The following is a 19,796-nucleotide window of genomic DNA, read 5'->3' as shown; positions in this document are numbered from 1 at the left end:
AAAATTAGGCATGGTGGCGGGTGCCTGTAATCCCAGCTATTCAGGAGGCTGAGGCAGGAGAACTGCTTGAACCCGGAGGCGGAGGCTGCAGTGAGCCGAGATCACACCATTGTACTCCAGCCTGGGCAACAAGAGTGAAACTCTGTCAAAAAAAAAAAAAAGAAGAAGAAGAAGTCGGAAGAACACCAGGTATGCCAACAGCAAATGAAACATGAAGTTCTTGCTGAGATCCCAGAAGCAGGGACAGATGTGGGGTTTTGCCTGAGTGGGAAAGGTAGGCAGCGTGGACCCTAGGAAGGGGGCTCCTGAAGGGCTTCCCAGCACCTAAGGAGTGACCCTTTCCCATTGACCTGGTAAGAATTCGGCACAAGCTTGTTATTTTCATAGCTTTCCAGTCCAGTGCCCCCACCCAGGAGGGGGTAGTTTCAGTCCAAAGTTCTCCCCATTATAAGGAGGCAGACTGGCCTAACCCAACTCTACTTCTTCACGCCCTCTCAGCCATTCCTCTTGGGTTCCCTCCCAGGCCTGGAACCCAAATGAAGGGGAGAAATAACTACTTCTGACCCCCAACCCCACCCTACTTCCCTCCTTTGCAGGGCCTTCTGAGTTGGCAGCTCCACAGGAATCTCAGACCAGTTTAGACCCCTCTCCCCAAGGATACATGAAGAGTTCAACTGGCAACATTGTAACTGGTTTATGCATTTTGAAGTGCTTTCTACATATCCGCCCAGAGGCTCTGCTGATTTCACTTATGCCCAGGCTATAAAATGCTTTCCTCTCATCCCCCAGTAGAGCACTGGGATCACCACTAGGCCTAGGGGCGTTTCAAGGGTTTAATAGACTGGGGGAATGGGCAACAGAACTGGCTACCTTAGAGGCTCTGGAATGCCCCCCACCCACCCACCCGCCAATGAAAGGAAAGTCAGGCACTGCCTAAAAGGAGTGGTCCCTATCTAGCCCCAAGTCTGGAGCAGGAAGGGCAGGTCCACTCTGGCCCAAGTGACATTGTTAGATCCTGACACTTCCCCCATCACTGCTTCTTGCCAGGGTGCCTCTTCACAGTTCCCATGTGGCAGCAGTAGTGGCAGAGGCAGAAGTGTACTTATTGTAGATTGCAGTACAGATACATGGACACAATCATGGCAGCCAGCTGGAGAGGGAGGAACAGGGAGAGATGAGGGGACATGATAGGGATCCTGAAGCCTGTCCCACAGACACCCTACCTGAGGCCCAATTAGGTCTGTTTCCTCCAGGGAGGCCTCAGATGGGTTGAGCAGCCCTGGTCTCGTGCCCATATCCCAGTCCCAGCCTCCTCATCTGCTTACCTCAAGGCCCCCAATTCCAGCTGCCACACCACCCACAGTGACTGCATTAGTTCGGATGTCATACAAAAGCTGTTGGAAACAACCCTTCAGGAAGAGAAAAGAGCATTTATAGTTGGCAGCTGCCCTACTCCCATCCCTGTTTGCCACTCTGAGGCCATGAAAACTCCCCACCCACTTGTGCCAGCCCACACCTCTACTTTTTGGTTGTCAGCCTTTTCCTTGGTGCAGGTTTCATTGACTGTGTTGGTGACGTTATTGCAACAGAATGGGGGAAAGGCATTGTTCTCTCTGACGTAGGGCGAGTCCTCAAAATCCGTGTAGTTGGTGAAGCCACAGCACTTGAGCTGGAGACAAGATGAGGGTGGAGGTGGGGCCTTGCTTCTTCCTCTCCACCCCAAAACCTCCCCCAGCCAACCTTACCTCTGTCATGGTGGTGTTCCACACTTGAGTGAAGTCTTTCTGGGAACCATAGTCTTTCTTGATGGCAGGCACTACCAGCAACGTCAGGAAGTGCTCAGCCTGGGTGAGGCAGGCCAGTGTTTAGGGGTTGGTACAGAAGGTGGCCATTCACAGGCCACAGCCCACTCCCAGGGTTTTGCCCGATTTTCTTCCCTTCCTCCATCCCAGTGTCTCACCATTGTGGTGTACACCAAGGCGACCACAGCAGCTGCAACCTCAGCAATGAAGATGAGGAGGAGGATGAAGAAGAACTGAGTGGGGAACAGGGATCTGGATTTTAGGGAGAGACAGTCCCTCGAGCCCTCCTTGCCCTAATCCACCCCCCGGAAAAGTGAGACAGAGGCCTTAGCCTAGGGGAGTCCAAAGCAGAGTTTGGGAACCCCAGGGCCTGGTGTCAAGGGCAAGGGGACTCTTGGTCATGGGCCTGTGGAGCTGGGTTTGACACACCGTCATGAGGGCACACTTGCTCTCAGTCTGAGCACCATAGCAGCCCAGGAAACCAAGAGCAAAGACCACAGCGCCGGCTGCGATGAGGAAGTAGCCCACGTTGACAAACTGCATGGCACTGGACGACAGCGGCCCGAAGATCTTCAGAAAGGATGCCCCATCGATTGACACCCAGATGCCCACTGCCAACAGGGCCGCACCACACAGCTGGGGAGAGAGACGTCAGGCAGGCCTTAAACAGTGCTGGCAAGTAGCTTACTACCACACAGTTGAGTAAGAAGGATGGGAGCCGAGAAACTTCCCTCTTTATTGACTAGGGAGTCTAAAACCTCATCCTGTAAGGAGGGGAACATCCTCTAGAGCCAGAAAAATGGGAGCTGGGATGTGCATAGCTAGGATCAGGCTGCACACTTGGGCAGATATAAAGGCGATCAGGGGTTCTAGAAATATCCGCAGGGTAGGGGGAGGGGCAAACCTTTCCCTTACTGCTGCCAGGGTCCTGCCACATAGCTAGGATTGAAAACAGGCAGATGAGGTCCCAGCCTCCTATTTCCTTTCTCGGTGAGGGGTGCCTAGAACATCTCTGTCCTCTGATAGGTGGAGACGGGGCGGTAGCAGAACAGGCTCAACAGTCACCATAGTAATAGAGGCAGGGCTGAGGTTCCACCTGCTGGCAACCTTGGAGAGGGAGGAGTTTGAGAAGGTTCACCCACCTGAGGCCCCATTTGGCTCCCCTCTAGAATCCAACTTCAGGCCTCATCCAGACAAGACCTCCTTGCCTCACAAGAGGAAAGTGAGGCACTAGTGGGAATACAGCCAGAGTTTCTCTTAAAGGCTGTCTAACTTAACTCCAAACCTCAGCGGGAATCCTGAGGCCCAGATTGAGGAGGGCCCTGTGTAGTTGCCACACATCTTAGAGCAAAGTCTCCCGGCCCAGGGCCTCAGTGGATGAATCAGCCTGACACCACCTTGGTGCCTAGTCCTCACTTGCCAGGAATAAAAGCTGAGACTAGAACGGGAAGTGAGGTGGCAGATTGTGGCTGGATTCCAGGCATGTTTGCCCAAGGACAGAAAGCTGGACTTCTAGCCTGCAGGGTCAAATTTCAAGGAGCTGGAGGTCTGCCCTATCCTGCTCTGCCCAGCCTGGCAAGGTCTGGGTAAGAGAGGCCAGAAATCAAACCGGATTTGCCTTTAACCCTCTCAGGGCAGAGCCTCTGCTATCCAAATCCCTGGAATCCTATTGCCTCCTCCAGATACATGGATAAAGACTAGTTCAGGACTGGCACAGTGGCTCATGCCTATAATCCCAGCACTTTGGGAGGCCAAGGTGGGAGAATCACTTGAGCCCAGGAGTTCGAGACCAGCCTGGGCAACATAGTGAGACCGCTTCTACAAAAACATTTTTTTTTTTAATTAGCTGAGTATGGTGGCACACTCCTGTAGTCCTAGATACTCAGGAGGCTGAGTGAGGTAGGAGAATCCCTTGAGCCCAGGAGGTTAAGGCTGCAGTAAGCCAGAATCATGCCACTGCACTCCAGCCTGGGTAACAGAGCAAGATCCTGTCTCAAAGAAACAAACAACAACAACAACAACAAAAACAAGTTCCCTGCAGCCAAAGGAAGCCCAAGGCACAGACCACATCAGAACTAGAGAATCTATCCATGCTTCTAAACTAATCAATATGTATATAAACTCTGTCGCCCAGACTGGAGTGCAGTGGTGTAATCTTGGCTCACTGCAACCTCCATCTCCTGGGTTCAAGTGATTGTCCTTCCTCAGCCTCCCGAGTAGCTGGGATTACAGGCATGCGCCACCACATTTTTGTATTTTCAGTAGAGACGGGGTTTCACCATATTGGCCAGGCTGGTCTCAAACTCCCGAGCTCAACTAATCTGCCCACCTCAGCTTCCCAGAGTGCTGGGATTACAGTCGTGAGCTACTGCGCCCAGCCCACTTCCTCACTTTTACTTATGCTAACCTACTCTAATGTGGCTCGGGTCTCTGGTGACATACTGTGCTAAATCCAGTGAACATTTCATGGGCCATATTCTCCTTGACCTCTCTGATAGCTTGCTCTCCTTGTTTTCCTCTCCCCCCTCCCACTGCTCCTTCTCCATCTCCTTCACAGTGGCTTTTTTTTTTTTTTTTTTTTTTTTTTTTGGGCTTATCCCTAATAAATTGGGTTTCCCAGAGTTCACTTTCCAAGTGTTATCATCCACTCCCATGGCTTCAGTGGCTACCTGTGTGCACATGAGTTTCAAATACCCATGGCCAGCTCCAATCTGAGCTGTACCTCCACTGGGTACACGGCTGCCAGTGGGACATCCCCTCCCACAAACGGGGCCCCACCCCCTGCCATCTGGGTTGCTCATGCCAGAGATATGGGCGTCATCTCCAAGACCTCTGTCTCCCTTGCCCCTTCTTCTACCCCTCAGCCATCATCCTAGAGCTTTGGCCTTTGTCCACTTTTCCGTTTCTCCCTATCTCCACCACCATCTCCAGGATTTATGCCTCATGGCTCAGCTTCTCAAACATGCCCTATGCAATCTGTTTCTGGTTTTCTGAACGATATCGAGTTTCATTACTTCTGGCCCTTTATGCAAGCTTTACAACTCCCCCACCAAGCGCAATTTCCCAGCTTCAGCTATTTCCTCCAGGAAGTATTCTCCAACCAGGCTAAGTTCAGGCTCCTAAAACCTCCGTCCTAAGCCCAAACACACTGTGTTGTTATTATCTGCCTATCTGGCTTATTGGAGCTGAGCTCCTTCAGGGCAGAGAAAGGCTTTGCTTACCTGCCACCCCAGCACCCCTCATGGTATCCTAGACAATGAATGTTTGTCAAATGAATAAGGGCTGCTTGAGATAGACCCTTTGCTCTGATGAGATGTAGGCCCTCCCACCTTTCAGCTCCTCATCATACAGAAGAATTTCCTCTGTACTGAATTTCCTTCTGTGCTAGGTGAACTTGGGTGGAGCCCTCCTATTTTCTGGGCCCCCAGTGCCTATAAAGGGGGGAGAATCATTCCTGGTAGCTTACTCTGCCCTGCCTGAAGCCTGGGCTAAAGCTTTGTGGGAGAGAGGCATTGCCCCGAGCTTCTCCATCCCCTTTTTCATACACACCCCTGTATGGCAACCTGGGGGCTGCTGGGACTAGGAATCAGCAGCATTTGGGGAGATCTCTGCATCCCACTCATATGGGGACACTTGCAGGACAAAGCCTGGGCATAGCAGTCTCCCATTCCCCAACTTAGTCTCTGCTCAGCTTGTGACCTGCTGCTGTGGGCAGCCCCGAAGAGTCCACAATGTACATACTTACAAAGATGAGCAAATTGAAGAGGATCATTATGGTCTTAATGAAGCTGAAGCACTGCATGGTGGCTCCTGGGAAGCAGACATGTGCGAGTTAGGGCCTTGTTTCCCCTGGTCACACCTGGGCTGGCCCTGGCTTCAGATATTCAGCCAGATATGCCAGACCCCAGGATCCTGAACCCATATCTCACCAAGCTTCTCCTGTACCTGGTCTGACACCACGGACCTTTTCCCAGTTTCTATCCTAACACCCTTACCCCTCTATACTACCCAGGACCTCCACCCGCACCTGACACTCTGAGATCCTAACACCCCAGGTTCCTCCACCTGCACACCCAGCCTGACTCCCATGCTGCAAGTCACTCCATGCCCTTTCCTGGCACCTGTATATCCTGTGCTCCTCCCCACACTAACCCCAGACCCTCTCAGAACCCTCACTAGAGCCCCTCCAGCTCCCCAAACCTGTTTCCAGATTGATATTTCTTCACAGATAATCTCTATCCCTATCCCATTACCTGTTCAGGGCTCTTGGCAGCGAGTTCTGGAAGAGGGAACTGCTGAGGCTCACAAAGGACAGAGCAGCTCCAGGGAGTTGCCACTGAGTGGTCAGGCAGAGGGACGCCTGGCTCTCACACACCACTGCTCACCTGCAGGAAGGGTAGGAGCTTTAAAGCCTCCTTCTACCCGCCTGCTGGCCCCACCCATGGCCAGTAAACCTCAACTTGCCCCTGCTGCCCCCTGCTGCCTGGAGACCGATCCCCACAACCACCGCCTCAGCAGGCCTCCGCCTGGCAACACCAGCCCTGGGCAACGTCCCTCCTGATCTCAAGCAGCAGCCCAGGGCTGGGGTAAGTGACTCCCCAGAATGTCTGTGTGCCCTCCACCACAACAGTGCAATGTGCTTCTTACCCTGCACCTGCTGATACACTCATACATACCCTCTGTGCTCATGCTCACATGCACACGCATCTGCCCATGCTGCCATCCATATGTTCACACAGCAAGCACCCAGTTACATACATAAACATGTACTAGTATTCCTGAATGCACTTGAGTGTGCGTGTGTGCGTGCATGCGCACACATGCACACTAAACTCTTTGTGGACTGACTCCCAGCAACTAACAAACAACAGAATAATATCTGACGTATGTACTTACGTATCTCTCTCTCTGTCATACACACACACACACATACACACACACACACTCCCTCTCTCTCTCTCACTTTCAAGGAAATGACCGAGATTTGGCAGCTTCTGCTCTCTCCTCTGAGTAGCAAATAGTTCCTAATCCTCTTCGCTCCATAAAACCTCACATTCCCCATTTTCCCCTCTCTTTATCTTTGCATCTCCTCTCCCTCCCCATCTTTTTATTTTTCCCCTTCCCAGTCTTCTCTTAGCTCTCTGTGTACACCCCTTCCCTTTCTGCCAGTAGGTGGCACCACGGTCCCATGAAGGAGCCACCCCCAGTTCCAAGGCTCCGTGATCTCATCTTTATCATTCCTAGTGGGGCTGCCTGACTGCTTCCTGCTCCAGCACTCCTGATGTAGAGGTGCGGGGAAAAGTCCTGGCTTCCGGGTCATTCAGACCAGGCGCTGGAATCCTGGCTCCATCGCTTATGAACTGTGTGACCCTGGGGACTTTTTTAGACTTGGTTTTAAACTGTTTGCTGGTCTTCTGTGTAACAATAGTTATGGGCTTTTCAAGTGAGATTTTCTTCCTGCTCTGGAAGGGAGGGACAGTAGGGAATGAGCACAGAGCAAGAAGGTCAAAGTGGAGAGAGTCACAGGCAGTGGGGCTATGAGATGGAGGAAATTCAATTTTTTTTTTTTTTTGAGACAGGGTCTTGCTCTGTTGCCCAGGTTGGAGTGTAGTGGCACCATCACGGCTCACTGCAGCCTTAACCTCCTGAGCTCCAATGATCCTCAGCCTCCCAAGTAGCCGGGACCACAGGTATTTGCCACAACGTCCAGTGAATTTTTTTTTTTTTTAAACAGACTAGGTCTTGCTATGCTGTCCAGGCTGGTCTTGAACTGGGCCCAATTGATCCTCTTACCTCAGCCTCCTAAAGTGATAGGATTACAGGCATCAGCCACTGTGCCCAGCTGAGGAAGTGGATTTCTAAGTTTGTTTTGTTTTTATACTGGAAGAAGGCAGCTGAAGAGACAGAAGAGAGAGGGGCTAATAGTATTACAGACTACACTAATAATACTGATCATATTTTAAATGTCTTGCATATATTAAGGCTTTTTTTCCTCTTCACAACCATCTCATGAGATAGACTTTCTTATCTCCATTTTTAAATATGGGGAAACAGAAGCACCAAAGGGTCAGGTACTTGCCATGATCACACAGGTTGTAAGTGGCAGAACCAGGATTCAATCCCAGTTAGCCTGGCACCAGAGTCTACATCTTAACCACCAAGCAGACTTTCTACACTGATGGAATCTCTAAGGAGGCAGGCAAGGCTGGTTTCCATAAAGAGCAAGGGAACAGGCCTTGGTCTGACCTGAGGAAGAGGAGGAGCAGGGGCAGGTGGGTTTGTAGTTACAGTTGCTAGAAGCTGATGGAAGCAAGGTCATATTGTAAGCCTGAGGATGGCAAGAGTAGAGGCTGGAGAAAGGGATGGGGGAAAGATGAGGTTTGTGAGGGTGGTACTAAGGGTCCTACAGAGTCCTGCAGGAACAGAAAGGAGGGTGAAGCTGGGAAGGGGGCCTTTGAGGAGCAGAGTAACAGGGAAAGGAAGAAGGGACTGAGGAGTGGAAGGAGAAGGAGAAAGTCTTTTTTTTTTTTTTTTTTTTTTTTTTTTTTGACAGAGTCTCACTATGTTGCCCAGGCTGGAATCCAGTGGCACAATCTTGGCTCACTGCAACCTCCGCCTCCCAGTTTGAAGCGATTCTCCTGCCTTAGTCTCCTGAGTAGCTGGGATTATAGATGCACACCACCACACTCGGCTAATTTTTGTATTTTTAGTAGAGACAGGGTTTCACCATGTTGGCCAGGCCAGTCTCGAGCTCCTGGCCTCAAGTGATCCACCCACCTCAGGCTCCCAAAGTGCTGGAATTACAGGCATGAGCCACCGCACCTGGCAGCTTTCTCTTTCATTCTCGGGAAGAATTGGGACCAGATTACATTCATCTATGGCCCTGGTGCTCAGCACATATGAAGTTGTTAGTGAACATTTTCTGAATGAATGAGTGCAGAATAATGACAGTTAAGTGCTCTGGGTTTTGGATCTTGATCATCATGGATTTGCTTCCTGCCTGCCTCTAATTGTGAGACTTCACCTCGCTGAGCCTCAGTTTCCTTATACAGTGGATCCTCATTATTCACAGATTCCATACCTATGAATTTGCCTGCTTACTGAAATTTATTTGTCATTCTCAAACCAATACTTGTGGTACTTTTGCAGTCATTAATGGACATGAGCAGAAAGGCAAAAAATTTCAGCCATCCAACACACATATTTCCAGCTGAGGTCTGTTGAACAATAAGACCCTCCGTCTTCTTATTTCAGCGTTCATAGATAAACAAATGTGATTTTTGGTGGTCTATTTAGTGCCGCGTATTCTCACATTTTTTGGTGTTTTTTGTTGGTGATTTTACTGTCTCAAATGGTCCCCAGTTGCAGTGCTGAAGTGCTCGCTAGTGTTTCTAAGTGCAAGAAGGCTGTGATGTGCCTTATAGGGGAAATACATGCTTTAGATAAGTTTCATTCAGGCACAAGTTATAACACTGTTGGCCGTGAGTTCAATGTCAATGACTTAGCTCTCTCTCTATATATATAAATATATACATATATATATAATTTTTTTTTTTTTTTTGGAGACAGAGTTTCACTCTTGTTGCCCAGGCTGGAGTGCAATCGTGCGATCTGGGCTCACTGCAATCTCCACCTCCTGAGTTCAAGCTATTCTCCTGCCTCAGCCTCCTGAGTAGCTAGAACTACAGGTACCTGCCACCACACCCAGCTAATTTTTGTATTTTTAGTAGAGACGGGGTTTTGCCATGTTGACCAGGCTGGTCTTGAATTCCTGACGTCAGGTGATCCGCCCACCTCGGCCTTCCAAAGTGCTGGGATTACAGGCATGAGCCACCATGCCCAGCCAACAATGTGTGTTAAATAAGGTGCCTCCACACATAAAATCAGGTTATATATATAGATCAGTTGACAAAAATATTGTGACCAGAGGGTTTCAGGAACCTAACCTCGCATTTACCCTTTTTTCAGTATTTAGTGTTTGTGATGACTTTATAGAACATTACTGGGAATAATGAGAATTGACTGTATATAAATAGGTACAATGGTAGCATATCCTTAAAAGTAGCTGTGAGATTAAATGAGATAACGTTGGTAAAGTGCTTAGCACAGTGTCTGGCACGTAGTAAGGGCTCAAAAGACATTGTTAATATTGTTACTATATGGATAAGTGAGAAAGTGAGGAAGTGAGTTCCCCCTCTAGAGCCTCTCTCCCAGGGGGCCAAAGTGAGGCTGTCTGGGTGTTGGGCTGGCTTTTAGGCCAGACCCAATAGAGAAGATTGTGAAGGAGCCTGACCCATGAGGAGGGGTCAGGGCCCACGACTTGTAATAAAGGGCCCTGCCCTTATGCAGACTTTATATGTCATAGAGGCCTCAGCTACCCTGGCCACCAGCATCCCCCAGGCACAGTGCAGAAGCTCCCTGTGCCCATGGGGCCATCTCGGCTTGTCCGTGGCCCTCGGCCCCAGGGCATGCGTTCCCCCTACCGCAGACCAGGTATGGGCTGGCCCAGGCCCCGGTTTCCCAGGATGTTCAAGTGTAGCCGCAGAAGATACCAGCAGGGTGTCCAAGGTCGAACTGCCAGCAGGGCAGCCACCAATCCTGCCACCATGGCCACGGGTATCAACAACACCCACACTGACACCACCATAGTGTGGATCTTCCCACCTCAAGGTTAGCCAGGGGGCCTGTGAGCCAGGGTGGGGTTTTAAAAAACAGAGCCACTAGACTGGGCGCGGTGGCTCACGCCTGCAATCCTGGCACTTTGGGAGGCTGAGGTGGGCAGATCACAAGGTCAGAAGATCGAGACTATCCTGGCTAACACAGTGAAATCCCATCTGTACTAAAAATACAAAAAAATTTAGCCAGGTGTGATGGCATGCGTCTGTAGTCCCAGCTACTTGGGAGGCTGAGGCAGGAGAATCGCTTGAATCCGGGAGGCGGAGGTTGCAACGAGCCAAGATTGTACCAGTGCACTCCAGCCTGGGCAACAGAGTGAGACTCTGTCTCAAAAAACAAACAAACAAACAAAAAAACCCAGAGCCACTGAAGATTTCCCTACCTGGTTCTGTTTAGGCACTCCAAAGGATGATCTCTGTGAAATACCACCCCTACATGTATGGTGGACTCTTGATGGCAGGCACCCTAAAGTGCTGGCAGCCTTAATGGAGGATGGATTGGCTGGAAGCAGAGGGTTTGGGAAGGGGCTAAATCCAAGGGGCAGGGAACTTCCAGAACTGCTGCTTTCCTCACACTCTTCCCTCTCCTTCCTCTCCTCAGTTCTCAGACATCTCAGGCAACCTGGGATTTTTCTGATCCTCTAGAAGTGCCCAGAAGCTAGCACAGAAGCCTGGCTTGCCCTGGACCCGCATCTCCTAGGGGCCGTGGGGGTGGTGAGCAACAAATACAATCATTCTGCTCAAACTGCCTTATTCCTCACGCACGGAGGTGTTAACCAGCTGACTATGCAGGGTGTAAGGGGAGGGTTAGGGCTGAATACTTACAGGGAAAAGCTTCAGTGACCACAGCAGGGATCATAGTTAAGACAGTAGGAGGACAGGACAAGGTCAGCAACATAGACCATCTTTGGTCTCAGCTCTTGATCTGCCCCATGAAGTAGGGGCTCTCTTGCCTCACGCTCCTAACTGCACAGGGAGAAGGGTCTCTGTAAACATCTTAGAAGGTATTGGGAGGCACAGATCAGAGAGGGATAGGATGGAAGACTGAACCCTAAGAGTACACAAGTATGAGGTGGATGTGAGGTGGTTGTGCCTCTGTGTGCCTGTGATGCTCAGCGTGGAGGTGGAGCTGCTGGTGTGTGTGTCTGAGGCCGGGAGAATGGGAGTATAAGCAGATGTGGCTGAATGTGCCTTTGTGATTGAATGTGCCTCTGTGACTGACTGTGAGTGTCAAGGAGTGTTTGTGAGGGTATGGTTGTGCCGGAGAGGACATCAGCCCTGGTAAGAAAAATGAAGGTCAGGAGGGGGATGGGGAACAGCTTAAAGGAGGAGAATGTGGAGAAGGGTGAGATTCTGAGAAAGGCATACTACCTTCAGCCCTTCAACCATTCTCTGAGGTCAGTGTTTTCCAGAACTGGCAGCTGAGCTGGGGTGCTTAGGGGTGGGGCAAGACTGAGTTTGAGCCCAGAAAGTAGGGAGGGTGCTAAGCTCTCTGGCCTGGGGATTTTCCATTTGGATTTCTGAGTGTGTGCTCATGTGTCACTGGCTGTAACCGGATTTCTGTGGAGTTGTGTCTTAGTAGCTGGGAACGTTGTGTGGGACTCTGTCTCTAATATGTTGCATTATGCATGGGTTAATGTGTGTCGCACCAGTCCGAGATCTGGCTCCATTTCCAGGCCTACCTTCCCAGGGGGCTAGGGAAGGGAGTGAACCCTGAGAGTTTCGGTGGCCTGGCGCCCTGGGGTTCAGGAAGCCTGGCTAATGTCCTTTGCTGCCTGTGAAGGGAAAGTGAATTGTGCCTATGTCTGTCTACCCCAACTCTTGCCAGAGACTGGGACCCTCAGGGGGGTTGAGGTAGAAAATTCACTGACACACCATGCCCAGACAGTGCTGGGCTCCTCAGGGTATGGGATGGGGATTACTGGACATCAGACAAACCTAGAAGGTGCTTGGGCCATGCTCAAGGGCCCAGGAGGGGCCATACATATAAAGATAATTGACACAGTTCACAAACACATGCAGACATGTAAATATAAGTGAACTCATAGACACACACTGCAACAAACGCACACATGCATGCAAGCACATACTATAAGCAGATATACGCAGACACAAATGCATAGATCCCCACACGACATATGTAACAACACATATGCATGCCTCTAAATGAACACACACACACAGAAATATGTATGCACCCAGACACAAGCACACAAGCATCCAGATGCAGACACATGCCTTCACACTCATGCAAACCCAGGCACACACAGACATACATGCATGCAGACACACTCACCAGACTTCCCTGCCCCTGCGGCCCTGGGACGCAGAAGCCTCCCTCCCCTACATGAGAGTGTATAATATGTGTGTGTGCATGCACTCATGCCCACACTTGTGTCTATGTGTATCTGTGTCTGTGAGAGTGTGTGTTTGTGCTCGAGTGTGTGTATGATGGGGGTGCTAAGCTGTGGGAACCAGATGACATCATCTCTTCCAGCTATTTTTAGCTGTATCTGCAATGATGTCTCCTTCACTGCCCCTCCCCCTTCAGGTTCCTAATTCTCCTCCCCATCTAGGCTCCCAGAGGCAGCAGCAGCCAGAGGGCATCCACCACCTCAGTTTAGGTGACTTCCCGGATGACTGGGTGCCGCCCACTCTCTCCCACCCTGCCAGAGTTCCCTGGAGGCTGAGAACACCAGGCTCTCAGGCTGGAAGGGCCTGAGTTAGCTGAGCTGACCTAGATGGTCTCCACCCCTTGGGGTGCCTCTGCTTCTGCTTTTCAATCTGCAACTCTGTGTCAGTCAACAGTGTCTGCTATGTGCCAGGGATGGTGCTAAATTCTGGAGATACAGCAGTGAGCAAGGCAGTGGGAGTTCTTTCCCAGAGCAGTTATAGCTCAGAGAGAGACACATTACACAGATTATACAAGCTCTTCTTTAAATTGTGAGGAGGCCTCTGAGCACTGGTAACAGGGGCTCCTAGTCTGAGATGATGTTCTCTGCCTCTCTCTGTTCTTCCTTCTCCCATAGGTAGGATAACCTGAGGAAACCAGAGGGAATACACCCCTTACCTTGCACCCTTCATCCTAACAACTGTATCTCCAGAATTCCACAGAGCAGCGCTTCCTTCTCACATCCTAGACTGTGGTCCCAACATGGCACTAACCCACCATCCAACTAACTGGTGGTCCATGACACTCATATCTCCTTTTTCTTTTTTTTTTTTTTTGAGACGGAGTCTCGCTCTGTCACCCAGGCTGGAGTGCAGTGGCCGGATCTCAGTTCACTGCAAGCTCCGCCTCCCGGGTTCACACCATTCTCCTGCCTCAGCCTCCCGAGTAGCTGGGACTACAGGCGCCCGCCACCTCGCCCGGCTAGTTTTTTTGGATTTTTTAGTAGAGACGGGGTTTTACCGTGTTAGCCAGGATGGTCTCGATCTCCTGACCTCGTGATCCGCCCGTCTCAGCCTCCCAAAGTGCTGGGATTACAGGCTTGAGCCACCGCGCCCGGCCTCTCCTTTTTCTTTGTTTCTTTCTTTCTCTTTTCTTTTTTCTTTTTCTTTCTTTTTTTTTGTTTTTTTGTTTTTTTTTGAGACAGAGTTTGGCTCTGTTGCCCAGGATGGAGTGCAGTGGCGCGATCTTAGCTCACATCAGCCGTCTTCTCCCAGAGTCAAGTGATTCTCATGCCTCAGCCTCCCTAGTAGTTGGGACTACAGGTGTGTGCCACCAAGCCTGGCTAATTTTTGTATTTTTAGTAGAGATGGGGTTTTGCCATGTGGGCTAGGCTGGTCTCGAACTCCTGGCCTCAAGTGATCCACCTACCTCAGTCTTCCAGAGTGCAGGGATTACAGGCATGAGCCACCCGGCTCAGCTCTTCCTCTGCCTTTTTTTTAGGGACAGAGTCTCGCTCTGTCACTCATACTGGAGTGCAGTGGCCTGACCTTGGCCCATTGCAGCCTCAATCTTCTGGGCACAATCTATCCTCCCACCTCAGTCTCACAAGTAGCTGGTACTATAGGTGCAGGCCACCATGCCTGGATAATTTAAACTTTTTTTTTTTTTTTTGTAGAAACATGTTCTCCCAGCTACTCAAGAGGCTGAGGCATGAGAATTGCTTAAACCTGGGAGGTGGAGGTTGCAGCCGAGATCATGCTACTGCACTCCAACTCTTGGGTTCAAGTGATCCTCCCTCCTCAGCCTCCCAAAATGTTGGGATTACAGACATGAGCTACTGCTTGGCCCCCCCACCTCACTTCACTTTGAAATATTCCTGTAGTCAATCCCTGGGAGGCAGGCCACTATTCCCCATCTATAGATGAGAAAACCAAGGCTCAGAGTTGGGGAGCTCTGGACCACACCTCACAGTGCCTGGGGAGCAGCCCAGGGGAGACGGCAAGCAGGTGGAGAAGGAAGTGGTGGCGCACTGGGACAGTTGGCACAGGTGCAGGAGGAGCAGGCCAGGCAAAGGAATCAGGAGGTGAGGGGGAGGAGGACGATGGCCTGAGGGTTCATGCCAGGAGGAGGGCTTCCCGCTCCAGCCAGCCTCAGGCAGTCACTGGAAAATCGGGTTTGGCAGCTTCAGCCATGTGCTGCAGGACTGGAAGAAGGTCCAGGCTGCTCCTGGGAGGCAGCCTAGCGCGGGCTCTTCCTCTAGCCCTGAGTTTCACCACCTGGCTAGTTGGGGGAGTATTACTTTATAATTCTGGGGCCCTTTGGACTGTGAAGGGACCAGCTCTGGGCTAGAGGCAGGAGCCCGGAGTTTCGAGCCCAGAGCTTCAGTCCTGGTTCTGCCCAAGCCCTGATCTGACCCTTGGAATGTCCTGGCCCCTCTCTTGGCCTTGTGGCTCTGCTCTAGAGAAACAGTTTCCCCAGACCCCAACTCCTGCCCCCCAGATTTTCCTGGGAGTCTGACTCAGGCACAGGAACACAGAGTCAATGGGTAAGGGCACGAACAGACAGCTCCTGGGGCGCCAGGCTGGAGGTCGCTTGTCACTAACAGGTCAATGGCCGGAAGCCCAGCTCCAACCCCACAATGCAATACCGGTCACCCCACCCTTACCAGTGCCCTCACTCACACCCCCACTTCCGGCCTCTGTTCCTTCCTCACCTCTGGGGAAGGCTGCAGGACTCCCTAGGGAATTTCCCCTGGTTCGTCCACTGGCTCTCTGCCTGGTGCTTAACCCTCCTTCCCACACCTATCCATTCAGCCAGGCCAGTCTCCCACAAAACTTTCTCTCCCCGGACCCTGGGGCAGGGCAAGGAGGGAAGGAAGCTGGGTGGAAGGCCTGCAAAGGAGACTGCTTTTCCTGCTACCCTCAGGTACTGAAGCCCAAGTAAGAGTTTTCAGGACAGAGGGAGTAGACTGAGTGTTGGGCCCTAGGACTGGGCTTCCCTGGGTACTATCCCACCCCCTGAGCCTCGGGAGAGGTGGCAATGACCTTCCTCTGCACCAGTGTGGCCAGAGAAGAAAGCCTGGAGCTGAGACTTGCAACTTCTAGAAAACAAACACAAAACCGAGGCCAAGAGAGTGCTGGCTACTATTACCAACAAAATTCATTAAACACAATTTTAAAAAATCATGAAATTCTAGATTCATGGAGTTCACAGTTATGGAATCTTAGCGTCACAGAATTCTAGCATGGTAAAATCTGGGTTACAGAAACTTAGAAATTCAGAATTGTGGCATTACTGAGTTCCAGATGACAAAATTAGAATATCCTTGAAATGGACATCTTGAGAAATCAATTAATAAAGCCCTTACATTCAGATGGCTGTCTAAACTAGAGGATTTCCTGCTGGGGATGGGCAAAGGTGTCCGCACATGAAGTCTGAGGGGAGGTAAGGAGCCTGGGACACATGAGCTTAAACCAGGGAGGGCCAGGCGCTGTGACTCACACCTGTAATCCCAGCACTTTGGGAGGCCGAGGCGGGCGGATCACCTGAGGTCAGGAGTTTGAGACCAGCCTCGCCAACATGGTGAAACTCCGTCTCTACTAAAAATACAAAAATTAGCCGGGCGTGGTGCCTGTAATCCCAGCTACTCGGGAGGCTGAGACAAGAGAATCGCTTGAACCTGGGAGGCAGAGATTGCAGTGAGCCGAGATTGTGCCACTGCACTCCAGCCTGGTGGACAAGAGCTAGACTTTGTCTCAAGCAAACAAACAAACAAAAACCAAACCAAGCAGAAGACAGTCTTTGTCCATGAGAACACATTTCTGGTTCCTGAAGATGAGGGGCAGGGGGCAGCAGGTGGGGATAGAGAAAGCAGAACTATACAAACAAAGACAACATAACCTAAAGAAAGAATGGTCAAGTAGCATAATATGCTGACCCCAGCATCTCCAGCTTCCCCATAACTGGGGTTACCATCAGCCCAGGATATTTTTTTCCAAAGGTTAGTAAGACTCCTTATCATATTGGAATGGCAACTACCCATGTCTGGCTATCTTTTTTGGGAAGAAAGGTACCGAACAGAAAATACTCCATGCTTTTCTCGGGGTGGCTGGGAGGAATAGACTGTCTTCAAAGGTGCTAAGCTCTGAGCCACATGATGCACAGCAAAGCCACTCCATGTGGTGGGGTTCAGAGCTCCCAGCAAGGCCCTGAGAGTGAACCCTGTGGAGAGCACCTGGGTGGGGTGGTGCCTAGGGGAGCTGATCATCTCCATAGAAGGAGCCAATCTGGAGGTAAAATTTGTATGGGGACCCTTGTCCAATCTTTGGGGCTGGTTATTCAGCAAACAACAAAGGTATTTGCCTAGAATTTCTGGGAAACTACTGCAAACTCAGGAACCCAGAAGGAGCAGTTCCAAAGAGAGGCAAATGCCAGGCCCTGCTGGGCATGGGAAATGGGGCAATGTCAGCTGAAGATCTTCTTGCTCAGCTGCCTGTCCTTGGATCCAGCTCAATACCTCAGCCCTGACCTCTACTCACATGCCCATTTGCCTCCCTCTCCTTGCTTGCCTGCTGTTCTACCTACTTATACCTGCTGTGTGACCTTTGGCAAGTTCTATCCCATCTCTGGGCCTCAAATCTCCTTTGCTGTCTTTTGAAGTCTATAACTGGGTTTAAATGCAGCTTTTAGGATTGCATATTCTTGCTTTTGTCCAGAGAAGTTTTAGCTTCAGGTTATCTCCATTCCCAGCTTCCAGAAAAAGTATCAGGCAGCTTCAGGGGAGAATGCAGGGAATAGGGAATAAAAATAATGCCCACATTTGATATCCTAAATTTGTCAATGTCTATGATGGGTGTTTTCATAAATCTTATGCCCACAACCACCACTCTTTGTGTATAAATCATTGCTCCCATTTTATAGATTAAGGAACAGAGGTCCAGGGAGGGTAGATAAGATGCCTAAGATCATCCAGCTAGGGAGTAACAGAACTGGAATCTCAACTAAGTCTGTCTGAATCTAAGGGCTGTGGTTTCAAATTAGCATTACTCCATGAGGCTTCAATAGGTAAAACGTGAGTCCATGGATGACAGTTTCAGGAAGAAGCAGTCCATGCAACCCTGAGAGGCAGTGAGTTCCATTCATAAGTGTGCAATAGGGGCTGACAGCTTCTCGTGCTGTGAAAAAAGCTGAACCAAGGTTCCTTCTATTTGGGAACTCTGGGTAGTCTCAGCTGAGATTGGAGATAGCTGGGCTAAATTGGGGGTGAGGAGGTTGGAGTGCAGAGTGGGGTGGTCCTGAACTGGTCTTCAGGGAGTTGAGGGTGAGGGGCTATGCCACTGTTCCTGGAGACAATGTGTTGAGGAGGGAGTGTAAAGGGGGCTTCTTCACTTTCTGGGATGGGCCAGTTCCCCCTCCCCACCATCCCCAGCTGGAGCTGGTTGTCAGGCGTCCAGACCAGGGGCAGGGGGACTTTCCAGCTGGGATAGCATGATGATTGCGTTGACACCAGATTCACTGCCTTGAGGTTCCCAGCAATCTTGCACAATTGCCTCAGTTAACTGATCCAAGGGAGGTGGGAGGATTTCAGATCCCCTGATTCCAGCCCGGCCTTGCCCTGCCCAAGGTTGGGTTATGCTAAGGAGGCTAGGCAATTCAGCCACTAACCGATAGGGTCACTGGCTCATAGGGTCAGGGATAGAGGCAGCCCTGGGGGTCATCTCATTTAGCTCCCTCACTGGAAGGGTGAAGAAGGAGTCTGAGGTCCAGAGAGGGAATAGGTCCTGCCAAGGGTTACACAGAACCACTGCTGTCCCCAACACTCCCCTTGGCACCGATGACACAGAACTGAATGAGTCCTGGTCCTTGTTCTTGAGAGCTTGCAGCCTAATGGAGAAAACAGATTTAGCAGACACACCAAGAAAAATGTCAGGACTAAAAGAGAGGCTCGGACTTTGTACACTAACAGCTTACAGAAGTAGGAACACAGACTCCCTAGAGGCTCCACAGAAGATGCCATAGGTAGCTTTTTTAAAAATTTAATTTAGTTTAATTTATCGATTTTTTTCTTGCTCTGTCGCCCAAATTGGAGTGCAATGGTGTGATCTAGGCTTACTGCAACCTCTACCTCCCAGGTTCAAGTGCATGCCTCAGCCTCCGAAGTAACTGAGATTACAAGCATGCGCCACCACACCCAGGTAATTTTTGTATTTTTAATAGAGGCGGAGTTTCACCATGTTGGCCAGGCTGGCCTCACACTCCTGATTTCAAGTGACCTGCTAGCCTCAGCCTCCCAAAGTGCTGGGATTACAGGCATGAGTCACTGCACCCGGCTATAGGTAGTTTTTAAACTGGGCTTAAAGAATGGGCAAAATTTTAGCTAATGCAAAGTGGAAAAAACTTTCCTGATTGAGAAACGGCATGAGTGGAAGCGCAGAGCGGGCACTGATTGGCCGTGTGAGATGACTGAAGGGCAGCAGTATAGCCAGGGCTAGGACTCGAGGTCAGGATGCCTGTGCTCTGTGAGCACACAGTAGTCACCAAGGTGCAGGCCTCAGGGATATGAGGACCCCAGAAGCAGCAGGTAGGGGGAACCTGATGAGACTACAGCTGGGAGATTCTTAACAGTAGAGGTGGGGGCTGTTAGACTCACCACCTTCAGGCTGGCAGTTTCCTTTAATCCAAGACACACACATACACACAAAGCCTTTACCCTTATCTCCCTCCACGAGAACCCAGGCCCACCTTGAGATCTGGCCTACAGGAGGAGGTTGCTCCCCACCCCGCTAGCTGCCTCTCCACCCAGGTTTCAAGTCCCGGCGCACACCCGCTTCGTGCAGTAGCTTCCTCCCCACTGCCCCATTTCCCCTCCCCCTACACCCTCGTCACTGGACCAGGAAGGGATGGGGGCATCCAGAGCTTCGGAGCTTT

At 50.7% G+C, this 19,796-nt stretch overlaps 2 protein-coding genes across 3 annotated transcripts; one reads left to right on the top strand and one right to left on the bottom strand.

The window, feature by feature from the left end:
- Positions 1–679: 679 nt before the first annotated feature.
- TSPAN1 (tetraspanin 1) lies at positions 680–12,944 on the bottom strand. 2 transcript variants are annotated; one of them, XM_050801949.1, is made up of 9 exons: positions 12,774–12,944; positions 6,056–6,187; positions 5,548–5,612; positions 2,232–2,438; positions 1,961–2,035; positions 1,746–1,844; positions 1,517–1,669; positions 1,326–1,409; positions 680–1,150 (listed from the first exon to the last, which is right to left on the bottom strand). In XM_050801949.1, exons 3-9 carry the CDS (start codon positions 5,602–5,604, stop codon positions 1,103–1,105), a joined length of 723 nt encoding a protein of 240 aa, XP_050657906.1. In that variant the 5' UTR covers positions 5,605–5,612; positions 6,056–6,187; positions 12,774–12,944; the 3' UTR covers positions 680–1,102. The 2 variants fall into 2 exon arrangements, with proteins under 2 accessions (XP_050657906.1, XP_050657895.1); XM_050801938.1 differs by lacking the exon at positions 12,774–12,944 and adding an exon at positions 11,303–11,625.
- On the top strand, positions 10,187–11,222 carry P3R3URF (PIK3R3 upstream open reading frame). Its single transcript, XM_050802088.1, has 2 exons — positions 10,187–10,472; positions 11,079–11,222. The coding sequence occupies exons 1-2, from the start codon at positions 10,229–10,231 to the stop codon at positions 11,120–11,122; spliced, it is 288 nt and encodes a 95-aa protein (XP_050658045.1). The 5' UTR covers positions 10,187–10,228; the 3' UTR covers positions 11,123–11,222.
- Positions 12,945–19,796: the final 6,852 nt, after the last annotated feature.

This window comes from Macaca thibetana, chromosome 1 (genome assembly GCF_024542745.1).
Source record: "Macaca thibetana thibetana isolate TM-01 chromosome 1, ASM2454274v1, whole genome shotgun sequence".
In the NCBI taxonomy this organism is placed as follows: domain Eukaryota; kingdom Metazoa; phylum Chordata; class Mammalia; order Primates; family Cercopithecidae; genus Macaca; species Macaca thibetana.
The sequence above is the reverse complement of the archived record's forward strand: the minus strand, read 5'-3'. Positions and strand labels throughout refer to the sequence as shown.

What these genes read in the sequence shown, in the direction of transcription:
- TSPAN1 (XM_050801949.1), bottom strand. Translation starts at nt 5,604, where the DNA reads ATGCAGTGCTTCAGCTTCATTAAGACCATAATGATCCTCTTCAATTTG. An exon ending in CCTTGGTGTACACCACAATG is followed by an intron (nt 1,845 to 1,960) that starts GTGAGACACTGG and finishes TGCCTCACCCAG; the next exon opens with GCTGAGCACTTCCTGACGTT. An exon ending in GGAACACCACCATGACAGAG is followed by an intron (nt 1,670 to 1,745) that starts GTAAGGTTGGCT and finishes TCTTGTCTCCAG; the next exon opens with CTCAAGTGCTGTGGCTTCAC.
- P3R3URF (XM_050802088.1), top strand. Translation starts at nt 10,229, where the DNA reads ATGGGGCCATCTCGGCTTGTCCGTGGCCCTCGGCCCCAGGGCATGCGT. An exon ending in GTGGATCTTCCCACCTCAAG is followed by an intron (nt 10,473 to 11,078) that starts GTTAGCCAGGGG and finishes TCCTCTCCTCAG; the next exon opens with TTCTCAGACATCTCAGGCAA.